Source organism: Bos taurus, chromosome 9 (assembly GCF_002263795.3).
Source record: "Bos taurus isolate L1 Dominette 01449 registration number 42190680 breed Hereford chromosome 9, ARS-UCD2.0, whole genome shotgun sequence".
In the NCBI taxonomy this organism is placed as follows: Eukaryota; Metazoa; Chordata; class Mammalia; order Artiodactyla; family Bovidae; genus Bos; species Bos taurus.
In genome coordinates, this window is record NC_037336.1 from 80,610,930 (window position 1) to 80,630,244 (window position 19,315).

Sequence of the window (19,315 nt, forward strand, 5' to 3'; positions counted from 1 at the left end):
CAGCTGACAGCGGCCAGCAACGGATATTCCCAACATCTGCAGGGTGGATGCACAGGCCCTGAAGAGGGAATCTGGGAGAAGTACTACAGTATCCACTACAGTTAACTGATATAAGTATAAAATTTGTTTTCTGACTTTGCAAAACTTGCTTAGTTACCGCATGTAGCTTCCATGAATACAAAGATAAAGGAGGTAAATGGAAGATCTAGGTGCAGAATAAATTTCAATGAAATGAAGCCTTTTGATTAAAACAATCTTAGCAGTTAGAAAGTAATTTATGTAACCCTGACATGGCATCCGGTCCCATCACTTCATGGCAAATAGATGGGGAAACAGTGGAAACAGTGGCTGACTTTATTTTTCTGGGCTCCAAAATCACTGCAGATGGTGATTGCAGCCATGAAGTTAAAAGATGCTTACTCCTTGGAAGGAGAGTTATGACCAACCTAGATAACATATTAAAAAGCAGACATTACTTTGCCAACAAAGGTCCGTCTAGTCAAGGCTATGGTTTTTCCAGTAGTCATGTATGGATATGAGAGTTGGACTATAAAGAAAGCTGAGTGCTGAAGAATTGATGCTTTTGAACTGTGGTGTTGGAGAAGACTCTTGAGAGTCCCTTGGACTGCAAGGAGATCCAACCAGTCCATTCTGAAGATTGGCCCTGGGATTTCTTTGGAGGGAATGATGCTAAAGCTGAAACTCCAATACTTTGGCCACCTGATGCAAAGAGCTGACTCATTTGAAAACACCCTGATGCTGGGTAAGATTGAGGGCAGGAGGAAAAGGGGATGACGGAGGATGAGATGGTTGGATGGCATCACTGGCTTGATGGACGTGGGTTGGGTGGACTCCAGGAGTTGGTGATGGACAGCGAGGCCTGGTGTGCTGTGGTTCATGGGGTCGCAAAGAGTCAGACACAACTGAGCAACTGAACTGAACTGAACTGAACTGATAAAGGGCACTTTCTGTACCCTATCCCTTCATAGAAGGTATGGACCCTCTGTGGGCCAGGCCTTTCAGGTTCAAGACCTACTCCACAGATTTGCATGGGCCTAAGGCCACTGTCATCCGTCTCTGTGGCCATAGTTCACGGAACACTCAGATTTTAGTGTTGCCATTTGCCTCTGGGGCAGGCTCAGTTTCTGTGTTTGCTACTGTTCAGGTTTTTCCTGTTCTTTTTTTGTCTGCATGGGTTTTTCGGCTCCTAGTGATTTCCCTTCCTTTCTTGTCTGCTCAGCAATATATTTGAAAGTATATTTGTCATAATTTATTTAGGACCTAGCGTTTCACAGCAGGAAGGTTTCTCGGTGTATCTAGTCCTCTAGACTGCAGAGAGCTAAACCCCCACTGTCTACACCAAAGGCAGTTTTTCCTTTTACTGCTTATAATGCGACTTTCAGTTTTATGTGGTTTTAATTTTTATATTTTATTTCTTTCAATAATTCTGTCCATTCGCTTTTATCCTCTTGCTCTATCATCTCTTCTTTATAAAGTCCCAATTTTTCCTCTTTGACTGCTTTTTTTAAACAGAATTATTTGATCATAAATTAATGAATACATTTTCTGGTTTGCATTGTTCAGGTGCCCTCTCCCATTTTGCTCATATTCAGCTTTATCTCTGTCCTTTTTATTGTGCTATCTATGAATATGTTTCATGCTTTTCTTTTTTTTTAATGATTACTCATCCTTAAATCTGTTTGTCCTTCCTGTCTAGCTTTTTATGAAAAGCTAGAACTGGAGACAGGCTAGGAACTTACAAAGGGCAGCTTGAATTTCTGTTTCCCACCACTGCTCTCCCCTGGAGAATGGCTTCTTTCTGGGCCAGAGTCATTTCTCCCTCCTTGACGCATATTGCTCCCAGTCCTGCTGCGTGGTTGGTTATAGGAAGCTTGGTCTTCATCAGGTGAGCAGGAGCACTCCCTTCAGGCTGGTTATCACAGATCCTGTCTTGTTTACCTCCCATGACCACATCCTGCTTCTTGCAGAGATACCATACTGGCCCACTTCCACACTGAACATCATCACCTCTGACCCCTGAACATTCCCCAGGGCTCCCATGCACCTCAGACCTCCGGTTCCCAGCAAAGGTCACTGCATGTCTCTTACAGTGGGCCACCTGTAGGATCTCTCTGTTCTGCTCACTGGACCACAGAGCCCTCTGATCTTGTTTCTTACGTCAGAGTCTCTTCCTGGCCCAGTTCAAGTTTCCTAACACTTGGCAGCCTGTTGAGTAGAGTGATGTTTGGATTAGGGACGTTTCCTTCTCCAGTTGGTCTCTTTGTTTCTCATTCCTCTTATTCTTGGTTGATTTCAAGAAAGAGAGCCTTTAGTCTTCCATCTTAATTTTGAAGTTCAGGGAAAGATCATTTCAAGATAATAGAAGGACTTAAACAGGTAAAGAGGAGCTAATGGATAGAAGATCTGAGAAGAGATGGGTTAGAAGAAAAACCTTGGAAAGAAAGGCTTATCTCCTTACAGACAGGAGGGCAAAAATCGTGGATAACATAGAGAAATTTTAGGTCAGTAAGAATATTGAAGGAGTAAAAGGGTATTTGCTTCTCTGGAAGATGTGGTCTGATACATACAAGCAGCAACCCACTTTTATTCATTATTCAACAATTTTTTTTTACACCACTAACATGTTAGGTACCAGGCAGGGGGAAACAGCAGTGAGCATGACAAAGAAGTTCCTGTTTCCTAAGACTTCACTTTCTCATAAAAGATCCAGACAATGAACAATTGAACACCAGCAAAAGGAGCTTATTTTCTATCAGGGTCTCCGACAGAAAATAATGCACCAGTGGTGAGGCTTCCATGTAGACGTGGTGGCTTACCTCAGGCTGATGGAACAGAGAATCCAGCCACATGAAAACAAGGAAAGAACATTCCTGTGTAGAGTGGAAAATGCTACAGCTCTGAGGCAGGAAAACTCATAAAGAATTTTAGGAACAATCAAATTGCCAGTTGGCTTAGGGAGCAAGAAAGAATATGGTATAAATGAAGGTTGGAAATCAATGCAGGCATCAACTCATAGATTTTGTAGGAGTTGGGTTTTTTTATTCTCAAATTTATTACTCAGAAAAGATAGTTAAGGCCTGTGTGCTGTGTTGTGCTAAGTTGCTTCAGTCGTGTCCGACTCTGTGACCCCATAGACTGCAGCCTACTGGCCTCCTCTGTCCATGGGATTCTCTAGGAAGAATACTGGAGTGGGTTGCCATGTCTTCCTTCAGAGGATCTTCCCAGCCCAGGGATCCAACCACATCTCTTGTATCTCCTGCCTTGGCAGGTGGATTCTTTACCACTGGCACCACCTGGGAAGCCTATTAGTTAAGGCCTAAGTGTGGATAAATATGGAGAAATGATAAATTCTATCAAAAAGATGGAAGCCATGAATAAGGTGTAACATCAACATGTGCTTTACAAACTCTAAATGGAGATTCTGGTTTTAAAGTAATTTGAGCAGAATATATAGCATAAATATATATATATATATATATATATATATATATATATATATATATATATATAAGGTAACTCACAATCTCATCATTACAGTAGGGGAATTCTTTATCACACTTCTTGGAATCAGTACTAGTAACACATTGTACACTGAAACAAAAGATGCTGCACCATTTCAGAGTGCTTATGCTTCACTGTGCATTGCTGAAGTTAAAGGTATGGCTGAGGGAAGTCAGGCAAAAAGAGAGCACCCAGGATCTCCTAGATGTGTGAAGTAGGAAGACAAGAGCCATTTCAAAGTGAGGCATTCACTCACTGCTTGGAGGCCATCAGGGATAAAGCCAGCTATCATCCGGAACACACAATTTACTCCCAGGCTATGTGTGTTTGCAAAGAGAAATCACAACTGGAAACATGTCTAGATATTACCGCTCAGCAAGAGTATGACCTTGGAAGGAATTGATAGGAAAGAAAATCATGAAAAGGAAATCTAGAAGCAGAGTTGCTGCTGCTGCTGCTCAGTCGCTCAGTCGTGTCCGATTCTTGTAACCCCATGGACTGTAACCTGCCAGGCTCCTCTCTCCATGGGATTTCCCAGGCAAGAATACTGGAGTGGGTTGGCATTTCCTTCTCCAGGGATCTTCCCGACCCAGAGATCAAACCCTCATCTCCTGCTTGGCAGGCAGATTCTTTACCACCTCGGAAGTCCCAGAAGCACAGCAGTTGAGCCCAAAAGAGAATCTAAATGTTTTCCAATCAGTAAAGGTCAAGTCTTAGTATTAATAGATTAGTTTTAAGGGGGAAAGCAATTTCATAGGCTCATGTCATGTTGAAGCTGAAGACTTAAAGATGCATTCATTTAGTTCCTCCCTCCCTTCTTTAATGGTGGATAATTGAGATCGTGATAAAAGGCCTTTTTGAACCAATCTACAGATCAGTGGTCATGTATGGATGTGAGAGTTGGACTATAAAGAAAGCTGAGTGCCGAAGAATTGATGCTTTTGAATTGTGGTGTTGAAGACTCTGGAGAGTCCCCTGGACTGCAAGGACATCCAACCAGTCCATCCTAAAGGAGATCAGTCCTGGATGTTCATTGGAAGGACTGATGCTGAAGCTGAAACTCCAATACTTTGGCCACCCGATGTGAAGAGCTGACTCATGTGAAAAGACCCTGATGCTGGGAAAGATTGAGGGCAGGAGGAGAAGGGGATGACAGAGGATGAGATGGTTGGATGGCGTCACCGAGTCAATGGACATGGGTTTGGGTGAACTCCGGTAGTTGGTGATGGACAGGGAGGCCTGATGTGCTGCGGTTCAGAGTCAGTCACAACTGAGCGACTGAACTGAACTGAACAGATCAGTGACTTTTTCTCATCCTTCAGGGCAAATGTCTTGGCAACTTGCTTTGCATTCTAATTGGTGTTACTAAACTCTAATCAGCTTTAGTTGATCACTGATCAGTAAAACTTCTTCATAGACGTGAACTAAAACATTTGCTTCAGCTTCTGTTGGACTCCGTATGAGAAATTCCTTCTAAAAAGAGACAGAGCGTGAATCCAGTTTTCTTTTGTGTTGGTTTCTAATCCTTCTGAGGGGTTCAAATGAGGTCTCAGGAACCACTGTAACACAAGTATTCTGTCTGGGAAGCTGGAAGGGCTGGACAGCGACTGTGCTGCTCCCCCTGTCAGTCTAAGTACAGTGTTCTGGTCCTGGCAGCACAGTGCCAGCAGGTGTGTGCTGAGGAAGAGCTGGCCACCGGTCCTGGCTGGGGAAGAAGCTTCACAGCCGTAGGACATTTCAGAATCACTTTGCCTGTCCAAGAGAACCTATTTTTGTTCATATCCATGCCCTGCTAGTAGAGTTCAAGCTTATTTTGGGTTTGCTGATGACCATACCATCAGGAGGATGTCAGTGCAGGAAGCCAAGAAGCTACCATCTGTGCTGTGTTTTTAATCTCAAGAATTATTTAGAAGGCTGATTACTCAGTTAGCTGTACCTCTTGACCTTCTAGTGTTACACTAAGGAAGGGGACTAACCCTTTCCTAAAAGTCACTTTGTTTTTAATAACCCATATAATTCCCTCCAGGTATGGTGGGGGTCAGAGGATTGGCCGAATTGCATGATTAAATATTGACCCCACAGTGCTTTCTATGTGATAGGGACACCGCAAATGATCGTTCCTGGTGACGGAAAGGAGCTCTCCACAGTGGTGTGCTGGCCAACATTAACAGCTGGCTCTCTAAAGATAAGCTATCTGATGTGTAGCATTTGCTAATTTCCATAGTAGAATATTAAGAGCAACGTTTTAAGTTCAGACTTTAGATGAAATAGAGAAATTCTACAAAAGGCACAAATGACTATAACTAAAGAAAAAATTAGAAAAGCAGAAAAATCTGTATCTGTTAAAGAAATTTAATTCACAATTAAATCTTCTCACAAGAAAACTTACAAGCCCAGATGATGCCACTGGGAAAGTATATCAAATAGGTATGGAAGAAATAATACCAATCTCGCACAAAGTCCTTCACAAAGTAAAGGAGGGAACACTTTTCCACTTTATTTTTTGAGGCCAGGATTATCCTGTAACCAAAATTTAAAAAATGACATTATGAGAAATTAAAAAAAAACTAGAGATCGATATACTTTATGAATAAAGCTGGACGAAATAGCAGCAAGTCAAATCCAGTAATGTATAAAAATGATCATACATGATGACCAGAAATTAAAGATTGATTTAACATTAAGAATCAATTGCTATCATCCATCATATTAACAGAATAAAAGAGAAAAAAAATATGGTCACCTGAAAATATGCAGCAAAGTTATCTGAAAAAATTCATCACTCATTCATTACATGCATAAATTAGGAATAGAAGAGATTTTCCTCAACTTGATAAAAGACACCTAAGCAATACCTGCAGTTAATATCAAACTGAAATGCTGAAAAACTGAACACTTTCCCTAAGTAGAGAAGAAGGCAAAGATGCTCAGTCTTCATCACTTCTAGTCAACATTGTACAATAAGAAAAGAAAAAGAAGTAAAATGGCATACAAATTGTAAAGAAAGAAGAAAAAACTGTCATTTGCAGATCATGTTCATATAAAAACTGAAAGTAACTTATGACATAATTACTCAAATTACTAAGTGAATTTTGAATACACACAGGATACCATGTCAATATACAAAAATCATTTGTATAGAATAGAGAAATTTGAATAGGGAATTCTTAATATGCCACCAACAAAGAATGTAAAAAAGAAGTTTAAAGCTATCTACAGTAGCAGAAAAAACATGAAATGCTTAGTGATAGATAGAATATGTGCAAGAGCTGTGCACCCAGAACGACAAGCAGTGAGAAATGAAAAGTCTGAATAAATGGAGACATAGTTGTGCTCATAGGTTAGAAGACTCATTACAGTTAAGATGTCATCATTTCTCTTCATATTGAATATATTGATTCAGTACAGTTCTAGTCAGAATTTGAGGACAATGTTTTTGTATGAATTCACAAGCTGAGATTCTGAAAAATGAAGTGAAAAAGCAAAGGACTTAAAATAGCCAAAACAATTTTGGAAAAGAAGAGTAGAAAGCAAATGGAAATCTAAGGAATTTAAGATGGCCCCCAAATTCTGCTCCCTTCTACACAGGCCTGTACAGTCCCCTCCCCTTGCGTGTGGGAGGGGTCCTGTGACAGTGATGGGATGTCACTGTCTTGATTAAAGTACCTTATGTGGCAAAAGTAAAGAGGTTTCCACCTATGACTCCATCCAGGATTTGAAATGGTTTTGTACGGATGGTATGGATCGCCCGGGCAGTTGTCAAACTTTGGTTCTCACCCTACAGAAACAAATACCTCTAACCATCTCTCTGGTCAAGAGTACACACATTTATTGCACAGTCTTCCCTCCAGGGTCAGACTCAAGAAAGAGACCCACACAGGCCCTGAGGCATACTCGTGCCTATTCAGGCAGGAAATTCCAGGGTCATGGCTTCCCAGGATGTGGTTTAGCAAAGGAGGGGCTTGCAGGCTCTGGGTAGACCAGCCATGTGGACCTGGGATTGCCTCACTCCACGGGGAGAGAGGAAGGTTCCAGGTGGCTGGAGCAGACCCTTGCAAAGCAGAACATCTCAAACTTTGATGTGCACAGGAGTGACCTCAGGATCTTATCAAAATCCACGATCAAAACCTATCAGGCTGGGACCTGGCATTCTGCTAAAAAGCTCTCAGGTGGCATGGGTGCTGCTGATCCAGGGGCCACGCTTTGAGTAACAAAGCTATAAAGCATGGCACCCACCCAGATCTGAGGACAGGGAACCCTGATATTCAGTACACATGAAGTTACTGGTGGAGTGAACAAACCCAAATTGTGGATAATTCTAAAATTGTTTGTTGTACTTGGAAAGCTCCTGATGATAATTAGCATTAAGCTAATAATACATGTTTTTTTTTTCTTTTTTCTTTTTGTGCATTTATCCACTGAATAAACACAGTTGCCCCAAAAGCAAGATAAATAACTATCTTAATCTGGTATTAAACTACGTGTGTTATCTACAATTACTATTGTAATTATCATTCAGTGTGTTTTATGAAACAGTAAATGTTCATAACATCCTGGATTTTAAGGGTGAACTTTTTCAAGCTAAGATTATCCATGTGATAACTGACGTACTTGGAAATAAACTTTGGAACCCTTCTGGTTTATAACCTTGAGCTATAAACAGCAGGAGTTTTATACAAAGTGGCAATAAAATAGATATTATTAATAAAATGTCAGGGCATGGATGCCTTATGAGAAATGAGTTAAAATTGTTCCTACTTAATATTCATGCTGCATTTTATCATTCTGTAGTATTTATTATTTTGAGATATAACTCTGAAGAGACTTTGAGACCTCCCTCTGAGATGGTTCATTCTCTTTTCTATGCTACATTTAAAGACTATTTACAAAAGCATTCACTTAAAAAAAAAAAATTCTATGGTGAAAGTTAAGACCTTGGGCCGTTTGTTTCTTTATTTTATCTGAGCTTCTTCTCTCACCATTAGTTTGAGGAAAGGTAAAATAATCAATTGAGTGCACTTTTGATGATGAGGTTGCTGATGGGTCAAAATAAACCCCTGGCATCAAGATGAATTTATGAGCTATTCCAAGAGAATTAGGAATCTTCCTTTCCTCTCCGTACACTCTGCTTCTCAGTGCCACTAAAGCCCCTGCTTTAAGCTATATAAATTAATACATTTGCTGGAAATCTGACTTTAGGACATTTTATAGCAGTGATTTCAATGCTGTTAGTGGTGAAATAGAAACTTGAGAATGTGAAGATTAATTTAAACCACATGATGGGTTCAAGGAAAAATACAGCTTCTTGAATGTGTTCTAATGTACAATGGGGAATGGGATCCAAAAAACCACCAATGAACTTTTAAACCCTCTTGAGGGGAATCAAACCAACACAATTAGCCCTGGAAGGGAGCTGTTCCAGATGACAGACAGACCATCTCTCTGTCTCGCTCACAAACAGCCCTGTGCCTGAGAACATAGTTGGGAAATCAAGGAGAGAGGAAGAACCCCAACAGTTACCACTAATGGGATGAAGTTAGAATGATCTTTCCAGTTATTAGCTGGCTTACTGATTTATCTTTCATTGTAAATTAAAGTTTTGTTGGGTTCTTTGAGCAATAGAAAACCAACCAATTGTATGCTGTGGACAGTTGGTGCCTTTGAAATAAAAGGATTTCTTTTCCCTTCCAGTTCGTTGTAGCGGTGTTCTGGATCATTTATGCCTATGACAGAGAGATGATTTACCCGAAATTGCTTGATAATTTTATCCCAGGGTGGCTGAATCACGGAATGGTAAGTGAACAAAAACAAATGATTTCTTTTTATTTAAAAAAAAATCTACTAAAGAGCTGTTTTCTAATTCAAGCTGTCCATAAAATCTAGCTAAGTAGCTGTGAAATGGAAATTATAATGAGACTGTAGTTAGAGAAGAAAATTGAATGTAAATCTAAAAAATGTTTTCTCATGACACTGAGTCACTATTAAAACTGTAGAAACTGAATCCATGGTTTATGAGAGGTGTCAGTTGTGTTAGTTATAATACAGTTGGCTCATTCCAGGATGGATTTAATTTCCGTACCATTCAAAGGCTTGTCCGCTATTGGAGATGGAGGATTGATTCCCACCTGCACCACTATGGATACCCCATAGTCCATGGAATTCTCCAGGCCAGGATACTGGAGTGGGTAGCCTTTCCCTTCTCCAGGGGATCTTCCCAACCCAGGGCTCGAACCCAGGTCTCCCACATTGCAGGTGGATTCTTTACCAGCTGAGCCACAAGGGAAGCCCAAGAATACTGGAGTGGGTAGCCTATCCCTTCCCCAGTGGATCTTCCCAATGCAGGAATCAAACCAGGGTCACCCACACTGCAGGCAATTCTTTACCAACTGAGCTATCAGGGAAGCCCATGCCTCCTCCACATCACATCAGTGAGATTGTGTTGAAAGTAGCTAATGTACTTGGAGAATTTCCCCCTGGAGGAGTGGCAGGCTGTTACTTTCCCTGGGAGGGCTGCTACAGACATTGGAGGTGTCTTGTTGGGTTCCATTCATCCCAGGTTTTTGCCTATGGCTGTGACGTCTTTTCCTTCTTCACGGTCTAATTGTTTTGAACACTTTAGACTTGATATTACCTTCACAAGTTTCAAATAAAATACTTCATGCAGTTTGCACATCACTTGACAAAATTTGAGGATATATTTTCTGCAGAGGAATTTTGTGTTGTCTTCCCTATCCAGCTCTGGAATTGAGTGCTGTTTCATTTATTAACTTAAGAAGCTCACATTTCTTGGTTGCATCAGTTTTTAGAATATGTCCCTGGGTGCTCCTAGTGAAAAGGGCAACCCATGGCAGAAATTATAGGGGAATGAAGAACTGGAAATCACGTGTCTGAGGTTCAAAATAAGTGTTTCCCTCCCCCGCCCCCGCCGGCCAGTTTTGGTATATTTTAAGAAAACTGGTGTGTAGTAACGAACAAACATTATTGTACTGTGGAGCGAGCGTTGATCAAACCTTTTGTAAGCCAACTCCTCAAAAGTAGCACATCTCAGAGAACTGGAATTTTCCTTGAGTCCAATTCGAGCCACACTGTAGAAGGATTAACATGGCACCTCAGGTCTATTTAAAAACAAATTAATCAGTTTGAGCTTCTTGTCAATTGAATGTAAGCATCTCCAGAGCCTGACATGGTTGCTCTTCCTCTCTCTAACATGTCTCTTTTCTTAAATATGGAAATACTCTCATAACTCCCAAGTCTTTGCAATCCTCTGCCTGCAATGCCCTTCCCATTCTTCACTGGGAATCTCCTGCTCATGTGCTCATGTTGCGTGTATACTGTTTTCTTTATGGAGCCTTTGCCCACTCTCACAAGCCAAGTTCACTATGCTATTAGCTGTGCTTGCCTGGCACTTTTATATCTCCATAGTACATGTCTGTATCCCCCACAAATATGTTATATGGTTACTGCAAAATGGTAGCCTTTGAATCCTGAGTCTTTGCCCAGCCACCTGACATATAGGAGGACCAGTACATATTCATTAGATTGACGACTAATTCAGTACAGCCAGTGCCCACAATTCTTTGCCAGTAAATATTAATAGCTACTATTTTTTGAGAACCTACTGTGTGCCAGGCTATATAATTTAATCTCCATAGTGGTTCTATGAACAAGAAGTTATCCCTTTTACAGAAGAAGAAACTGAAGCTTAGAAAGTTTCTGACACCGGAAGGGCTTTGGAAGTATAATAGAGTCCTGGGCAATTTGGCCTGTTGTCTACATCCCTAAACTATAGTGATACCTTCTAGCCAGAGAATAAATCACAGTCTTTGCAGATCCTGGTGCTGCTTAATGTTTGGAGTGAATGGTTTGTTCAATATGTATGCAGTTATTAGAACTTCAGCTGGACACTTCTAATTTTCCCTTGACTCACCTTAACGGGTTAAAATTCTGACTCTTGGAGGAAATACTACTTAGAAATGCAAGGAGGATTTGAGTGACACAAATATTTAGTAAAGAGAAAAGATAAATTAATGAACATGTCAAATCCTCTTGACGTAAGCTCAGTAGATTTCTTCTCAATGAATTTTGTCTCAGAAAAGTCATGATCATTTCTTGGCTTTTTTTCTTGTTCCAATTCATGGTTCAAGAATTGCTAACAGAGAAGTTACATCTGGTGGCTAAGGAATATTTTGTAATATTAAACAATTTATATTACTCTAAATATATATAGATGAAACTTTAAATACAACATACATAAAACATGATGCTGATTCTTTGGATTGGCAGTTAAAATATGAACATTAAATACTGGAATAATGAATAATTTAATTCATGATTATTATAAAAATGTATAATACAATTTATGAAACATCAAAAAATTAAGTCAGCATTTTCAGCTTTGTTTAAATTGTATTTAATTAATTATAGTTTGTATTTGCCTTTAATTTTAATAGCTACTTTTGAATATCTAATTATAAAAATATGAAAATAATTCATTACAATTTTTAAATTTATTTGATGTTCATATTTTGATGAAAACATTCAAATTATATACACTTTAGTTACAATTATATTCTATTTTTAATTGATGTTTTTGTTAATACTGTCAGTAGAGCTCAACTTTTGTGAGAATTTCCATTATAAAAAGAAGGGCGTGGCAACCCACTCCAGTAGTCTTGCCTGGAGACTCCTATGGACAGAGGATGGCAGGCTACAGTCCATGGGGTCACAGAGAGTTGGATGCGACTGAAGTGACTTAGCACACATGCACAAATTTGCTGAAATAAAAGCAAGACAATAAAACTGGGAGTATTTGCATTGTACTGAATATTTATATTTGTAATTATTAAATTTTACTACTCAACCATATTTTTCAATTTTGTTTTATAAAAATATATCTAATAACGTTGAAGGATAGAATATATTTTGTTTAATACTTTCTAAGTTTAATTTGTAGCTTTCACATATTTCTGCAAATGGCTTACAGCCCTCCAGGCCTGTTTGCTATTATTGCCTGCTTAGGTTGTTACAAGAATTCCAAGAGAGAATGTACTGTGTTCTTACATATAGAATCAGATTCATTGTTCGAAGGATCTCAACATCATTTCTAGGGATCCAGAGTGCTGTACCACAGAACTGAGATGCAGTGTATAAGTCTATCATGGCACTATTTCAGGAGAATCAAGTCAGTCTTGAATTTACAGCATTCAAATAGGCATAAGAGAACACTTACAGGGTCTGAAATTCACAGGGGTTTCAATTTTGATTTTCACTGAAGTTGCCAGAAATTAGACGTGATTAGAACTAAAGGAAAATATTCTCTCTCTTTTTTTCCATTGTCTTTCTGTTTGCTCTCAGCAATCCTAGAATTTATTTGCAGAAGAGAGGAGGAAATGGCTGACGGGAAGGGTAATATACCCTTGCTGTGCAAACACTAGGTTGTCTCCAGGCCCATTTAAATAGCAGTATATGCACACACACATGCACACCACGCAAAGAATTTTAATTTATTACAACGAAAAATACAAGCATATAACGTATGGCTCTTTCAAATAGAGTCAGCTCAGTATCCAAAATCAAAAATGTTTCTGTCCTTGCAACCCTATTTCCCTTTGTATTCCCAGCAATTCAAACAGCCTATTAGACCTTCACTTAGTGTCGATGATAAAAAAGATGCTTGTGTATTTGCTTTTGAAACTTAGAAGAATGTCAAGTTTACAATTATTTCTTTCTATCACCTTTTATTCTCAGTCCACTGATAATCAGACAAAGAGAAAACAGAAGTGATATCAGCAAATGAATCAGAGTTTCCAAAATGTAATGTTGTGGTAGGATCTTCATGGCTGCCACATATGGAGGCTGATAGAGTCAGACTCGACTGGGCGACTTCACTTTCACTTTTCACTTTCATGCATTGGAGAAGGAAATGACAACACATTCCAGGGTTCTTGCCTGGAGAACCCCAGGGATGGGGGAGCCTGGTGAGAGGCCGTCTATGGGGTCGCACAGAGTCGGACACGACTGAATCGACTTAGCAGCAGCAGCAGCAGCAGCTAGCATTTATTGAAAACTTTCCACATGCAAAGCACCCTGGTAGGCACTGTGTAGTTACGAGACAAGAACAACACGTGCAATTTTAAAGGATGGGAAAGGCATGTTTGAAGTGGATGAAGGTATTTATTAATAAGAAAACGATTTCCCAGACCAACAGAGCGTCCCCAGTAGGTTGTATTCACTTACCCTAGGAGAAGCACTGTTGCGATTCTGGCTTATTTCTTGGATGCAAAAGTAGAACCGTGAACCTTTCTCTTTTGCTGAGAATAATTTTAAAGTATTGTCAATGGAGTAAATATACATTAAAAGCAATAAATAAATATTTAAACTCTAGAAAGATTGTAGACTCTCAGAGATGCTATAATAGGAAAAAGCAACAATAAGACAGTCTCCTAGCTTATGGAAGACCTAATGATTGTTTATAAAGTGCTTTGAGAATGTCAAGCACTGCAAAGGTTTAGGATATTATTATTATCCCACAGATCTTTAAGCAGACATGACCTGGATGCTCTTATCATCACAGCGGGAGTTATTCATTCCCTATATAATTTATCAGGAGACAGAAAATAAGTCCCACCTCTCCTCATGCTTGATTTGTCAGTCGTTCTTGTTATATGTAACTGATCCTCAAGAGAACCTTAATTTAGGCAAATGTTTATTCTTTTCAATATTATTTTGACATTTGGTAATTACTAAAGTTCTTGTACATCTGTCTTTCCCAGAAGAGAAGGCATTAAATACTGCTTGGATGATCATTGGTGTTGTAGAAACTCAGATTTGATGTTCTTCTTTTTGGTAAATAATAAAGCTTATGGAAATTTTCCATTTCTGGGATACAAGGATTATGCATTTCATTGCCCATAGAGTCTGCCACGCTGACATTGTATATTTCGTAAAATAAGCTGTTGATTGAAAGAATACCTTCTTTTTCGTATAAAAAAAAACAGACCTTTCTCAATTTTCCCAATATATTCTAAAGTAACTAGAAGATATCTGGAAATTTTCAAAAATAAAAGTGAGACTGAAGCACAGGTTAGAAATTTCTTGGGAACCTCTTTCTAAGGCTCCCAGTGGACCTCCCAAAGAAAACAAAGACCCCTAAGAGCAAGGAGAGGTACAGAATTACTAAATTCTGTTTTTGTGTGTAAGCTTTTTTCATAACCAATGTTACTGATTTTAGCTTTTTCCACTGTGAATTTCATTTGTGATCATTAGTTCTGCCAGGCCACTGGGCTTGGGGTATCAGATGTTGTCAGTCTAAATTTTGGCTTGAAGATTTGATTATTCCATCTCTTTAAATCAGTAATGGATTTTAAGATATTTAATTTTAGCTTTTATCATTATTTTTATTATTTATCATTTCAAACAGAAATATTGTAAATTGAGAAGAATATATTCTTTTAAATGATATTTGAGACATTTAAACAAGTTTGTAAGGTAGAGAGACAGAGGTTTTTCTGGTTTCATGTATGAGGAACTTGGGATTTGCAACTCAATCATAACAAGTAAAAAGCTGAACAGATTGAGAAATCATCAACTCTTCTGGGATCCCTGTGAGAGTGGAGAACATAGACCATGCTGCTGCCCCAAGGTTAGTGAGACCAACCATCAGAATAGCAAATAAACTGGAGCAGAGTCTCCTGAGTGGAAACCACCATAGGAACCAGTACCATGGGAGGGAAACCTGAACTCTAGTTGACAGAGTGCTGGAGGCTCAGTGAGGATAACCTGGGAGTGAAAAAATCCAGGGTAGCCTGGGTATAGAGAGGTTCCCACAGTATTTTGAGATGTACCTGCAGGAGCTCAACCAGATTCCCACAGTAAATTTCAGAGAAACATTCCTTCATGCTTCCAGCAGATGGAAAAGAAAAGGAACTATTGTGAGAGACACCGGAACACTCAGCTCTTGACAAAGCCTGACCTCAAGAGAAACTAGTTAGCCAGAGCCTAACCTGCTGGGGTTGGAGAAGGCAATGGCAACCACTCCAGTATTCTTGCCTGGAAAACCCCATGGACGGAGGAGCCTGGTAGGCTGCAGTCCATGGGGTTGCTAAGAGTCAGACATGACTGAGCAACTTCACTTTCACTTTTCACTTTCATGCATTGGAGAAGGAAATGGCAACCCACTCCGGTGTTCTTGCCTGGAGAATCCCAGGGATGGGGGAGCATGGTGGGCTGCTGTCTATAGGGTCATGCAGAGTCGGACACGACTGAAACGACTTAGCAGCAGCAGCAGCAACCTGCTGGGGTATCATCAGAACCTAACTGACCTGAGAGGAGGGACATAACCAACTCCAGCTGGCTCTAGCCTTTCTGTCCTGCCTACGGTAAGGAGGGGGGAAGCCTGAGAAACACTTGGGAAGTTCATGATCCAGAAGCACAGTCTCACTGAAAGATTGAAGTGTTCTATAGTCCTAATCATATGGCTGTAGAACATTTCTCCTCCCCTGACACCTCACCACCATATTACTAAAGGCCTTTAATAGCAGTTCCTTTTATTCAGTACATCATGTCCACCTATCAGGAAAAAAAAAAAAAATCACAAGGCATACCAAAAGACAACAAGCACAATTAGAGACAGAGCAAGGATCAGAGCCAGACATGGTAAGGATATTGGGATCATCAGACTGAGAATTTAGAACAACTACGATGGGTCTTCCCTGGTGATCCAGTGAATTCTACACTGCAAAGGCAGGGGGCCCAGGTTCAATCTCTAGTCAGGGAACTATATCCCGCATGCTGTAACTAAGAGTTCGCGTGCCCAGCTCAAGATCCCCTATGCTGCAATGAAGCTTGAAGATTCCATATGCCACAACTAAGAGTTCGCATGCCCGACTAAAGATCCCATATGCTTCAATGAAGCTTGGAGATCCCAGGTGCCACAACGAAAACCTAGCACAGCCGAATAAATATTTTAAAATAAATAAGCAACTGTGATTAATATGCTAAGGATTCTAATGGATAAAGTAGGCATCATGCAAGAACAGATGGGCAGTATAAACTGAGAGGTGAAAATCCTCAGAAAGAGCCAAGAAGAAGTGCTAGCAATAAAAACACTGTAACAGAAATGAAGAATGCTTTTGATGGGCTTATTAGTAGACTAGACACAGCTGAGGAAAGAACCTATGACCTAGAAGACGTATCAATAGAATCCTCAGAAACCAAAAAGTAAAGAGAACAAAGACTGAAAAAACAGATATCCAAGGACTGTGGGATAATGACTAAAGGTATAACAGATGCATGATGGGATTACCAAAAGGAGAAGAAAGAGAAAGAAACAGAAGAAATATGACGAAGAATTTCCCTCAAATTAAATTCAGACCTTAAACCACAAATCCAGGAAGCTCAGCGAACACTAAGCAGGATAAATGCCAAAAAAGCTATGCCTAGGAGTATCATTGTTAAACTACAGAAAATCAAAGATAAAGAAAAAAAAAAATCCTGAAAGAAGCAAGAAAGAAGTGGAAAGGAGGAGACAGAGGCTAGGATGAGGAAGGGGCAGAATAGGGAGAAGAGAAAAGAAAGGAGGGACCATTGTGACTGAGAAGAGAGATGGCTACAGAAAGGGGGGCCATGGAGTAAGGAGATGAGAGAGAGGAAGACGAGGGGAAAGAGGGTTAAAAATACCCTAGGGTAAAGAAGGCACGATGGCAAGGCCAAATCACATGGCTTTTTATACCATGTCTCCTTCATAGCTTCTGAATTTCAGGATTAATTTTTCTCTCTGCAGTACCTGGCATAGCCCTTGGCATAGTATAGGTACCCAGTAATCATCCGATGAATCAATAGATGTTTGTAGTCTGAGCTGGCCTCTGTTCTGTTCACACAGATAGAACACACCAGACACCCTTCTTGACTTAGAATGCTCTCCCTTGGAGATCTGCTTGACTCACTTCTTTGCCTCCCTCAAATCTTTGCTCAGTCTCGCTTTCTCAGTAAGACTTACTCTGAGCAGCCTATTAGGCATTGCAATTTCCCCCAACCCCCCGGAACCCCCTTACCTTGCTGTCTATTCCCCTCATGGCATTAAATGTCCTTGACATATTATATGGCTTTGTTATTTGTTGTATTTATGGCTTATTGTCTATCTCTCTCTGCTAGAATGTAATTTCCATAAAGGCAGAGATCTTTGTTTCAGGGACTGATTTATCCCAGGCCCCTAGAACAGTGCCTGATTTGTTGCATAAATGAATCAACTTTATCAATATTCTATGTCCATGCTTTCTCTTGTTCTCTTTTAGCCCGCTCTTTTTCTTTTCCCTTCCATAATTGTTGACAGAGAGTATGATTCCAAACCATTTACTTTATTCCTAACTTGTATTTCACTTCACTTTTCAAACTCATTTTCACTGCAGCCAAATCTTATGTTCATGGCCTGCTGTCCCCCCGAGGGTCTTGTTGATTGTACATATATTGTTCTTCCTGCCTGAAATAGCCAGAATTGATGTCTGAAGAACACATCATGGGTCTTCGGAACATTTAAGAGCAATAGGCCAGATAAATAATAGCTTGGATCAAATGTATTGAAAAGCTCTTCAATATATTGATGATTTTATCTGGGTACTGGTTATTTTTTCTCTAGGGTAATAGTCAGACAATGCTTTTTAAAGCAACTTCCTGCCATCACAAATTCCTTTGTAAAACTGATTTTCCATGCAAGGGTAGAGTTCAAGGCTAATATTACTTGGCTTACACCCTACTCTTTTCCTTGCAACATTTAATAGATGAGCAGGCCCAGCAGTAGTGTGAGTTCATCAAAAGGTCTATAAATTATATTCAGATATTTTGGGGTCAGCAAAACCCAACGTGTGGTTTACTCAAGTGTTTTTACCCCTAATCCTTAAATCCATAGATATTTCAAAGTAAACTTCATTCATGTGTTTCCCATTCATTTGCCCTTAGCGCTTCATAGTTGGGGGAGGGGTGGAGACAGGCGGAAAGGTATTGTCCTAGGAACTGGCTTCCTTCTTCACTACCACAGACAGATCATTCATTAGCCACAGACCTAACTCCTTGGCAGAAGTCCATCCCTATATCCTTTCCAGTTCCCTTTTAATTGAAGCTCCAACCTCAGCAAGCATCAGTGATGGCTGCCAAAGAAAGTGAAGTGGAAAAAAGCTGCATTTTCTATCACAGAGGCACAGAATTCCAGAATCTTAGCCTTGGAAAGTGACTGTAAAGATCATCTGGTCCATACTGCATGTGATATTTAAATCACTTGAACAATATCCTGGCAGATTCAGGCTCTGCTTGAGCATCTCTGGTGATGAAACTTTAACAGTGGACCAAGACCCTGGGGTCTTTAGCTTAGGAAAAACTCTCATAAGGTACTCAGTTCTTTTTAAGTACCCATCTGCCCAGTCCCTTCATCCATTATTTAAGATCAAAACAGCAGTCCTGTCTGTTCTCCTCATGTTCCCTTTCATGAGGATGTCACTGTCCCTCATGACTTCAGTCTGTGCCCTACATGGATTGTTCCCAAGTCTGTACTTCTTGGTCCAACTTCTCATTGGGAATGACACTGCATTTGACATGACGACCTTGAGAAAAACATATAAATATGTTAAACCATATAAATATGTTGAAACAACCTCATGTAACCCCTCCTCTAAATCTTGTAATGCATCTTGCGTTGCCTTCTCAACGATGGCCAGATATATCTAAAATTCCTCTTTCTACCACACCCACCACACTAGGTTGGCAAGCCATGTCATCCGTACCTTCAAAGTAGCTGCCTATCTGC

At 40.0% G+C, this 19,315-nt stretch overlaps 1 protein-coding gene across 3 annotated transcripts in view; it reads left to right on the forward strand.

The window, feature by feature from the left end:
* Positions 1 to 19,315, forward strand: part of AIG1 (androgen induced 1) — a 269,595-nt gene that overhangs the window by 102,501 nt on the left and 147,779 nt on the right. For all 3 annotated transcript variants that reach the window (XM_059889836.1, XM_059889835.1, NM_001076326.1), the window contains 1 exon segment: positions 9,214 to 9,315. In XM_059889836.1, the coding sequence (XP_059745819.1) occupies positions 9,214 to 9,315 (102 nt within the window).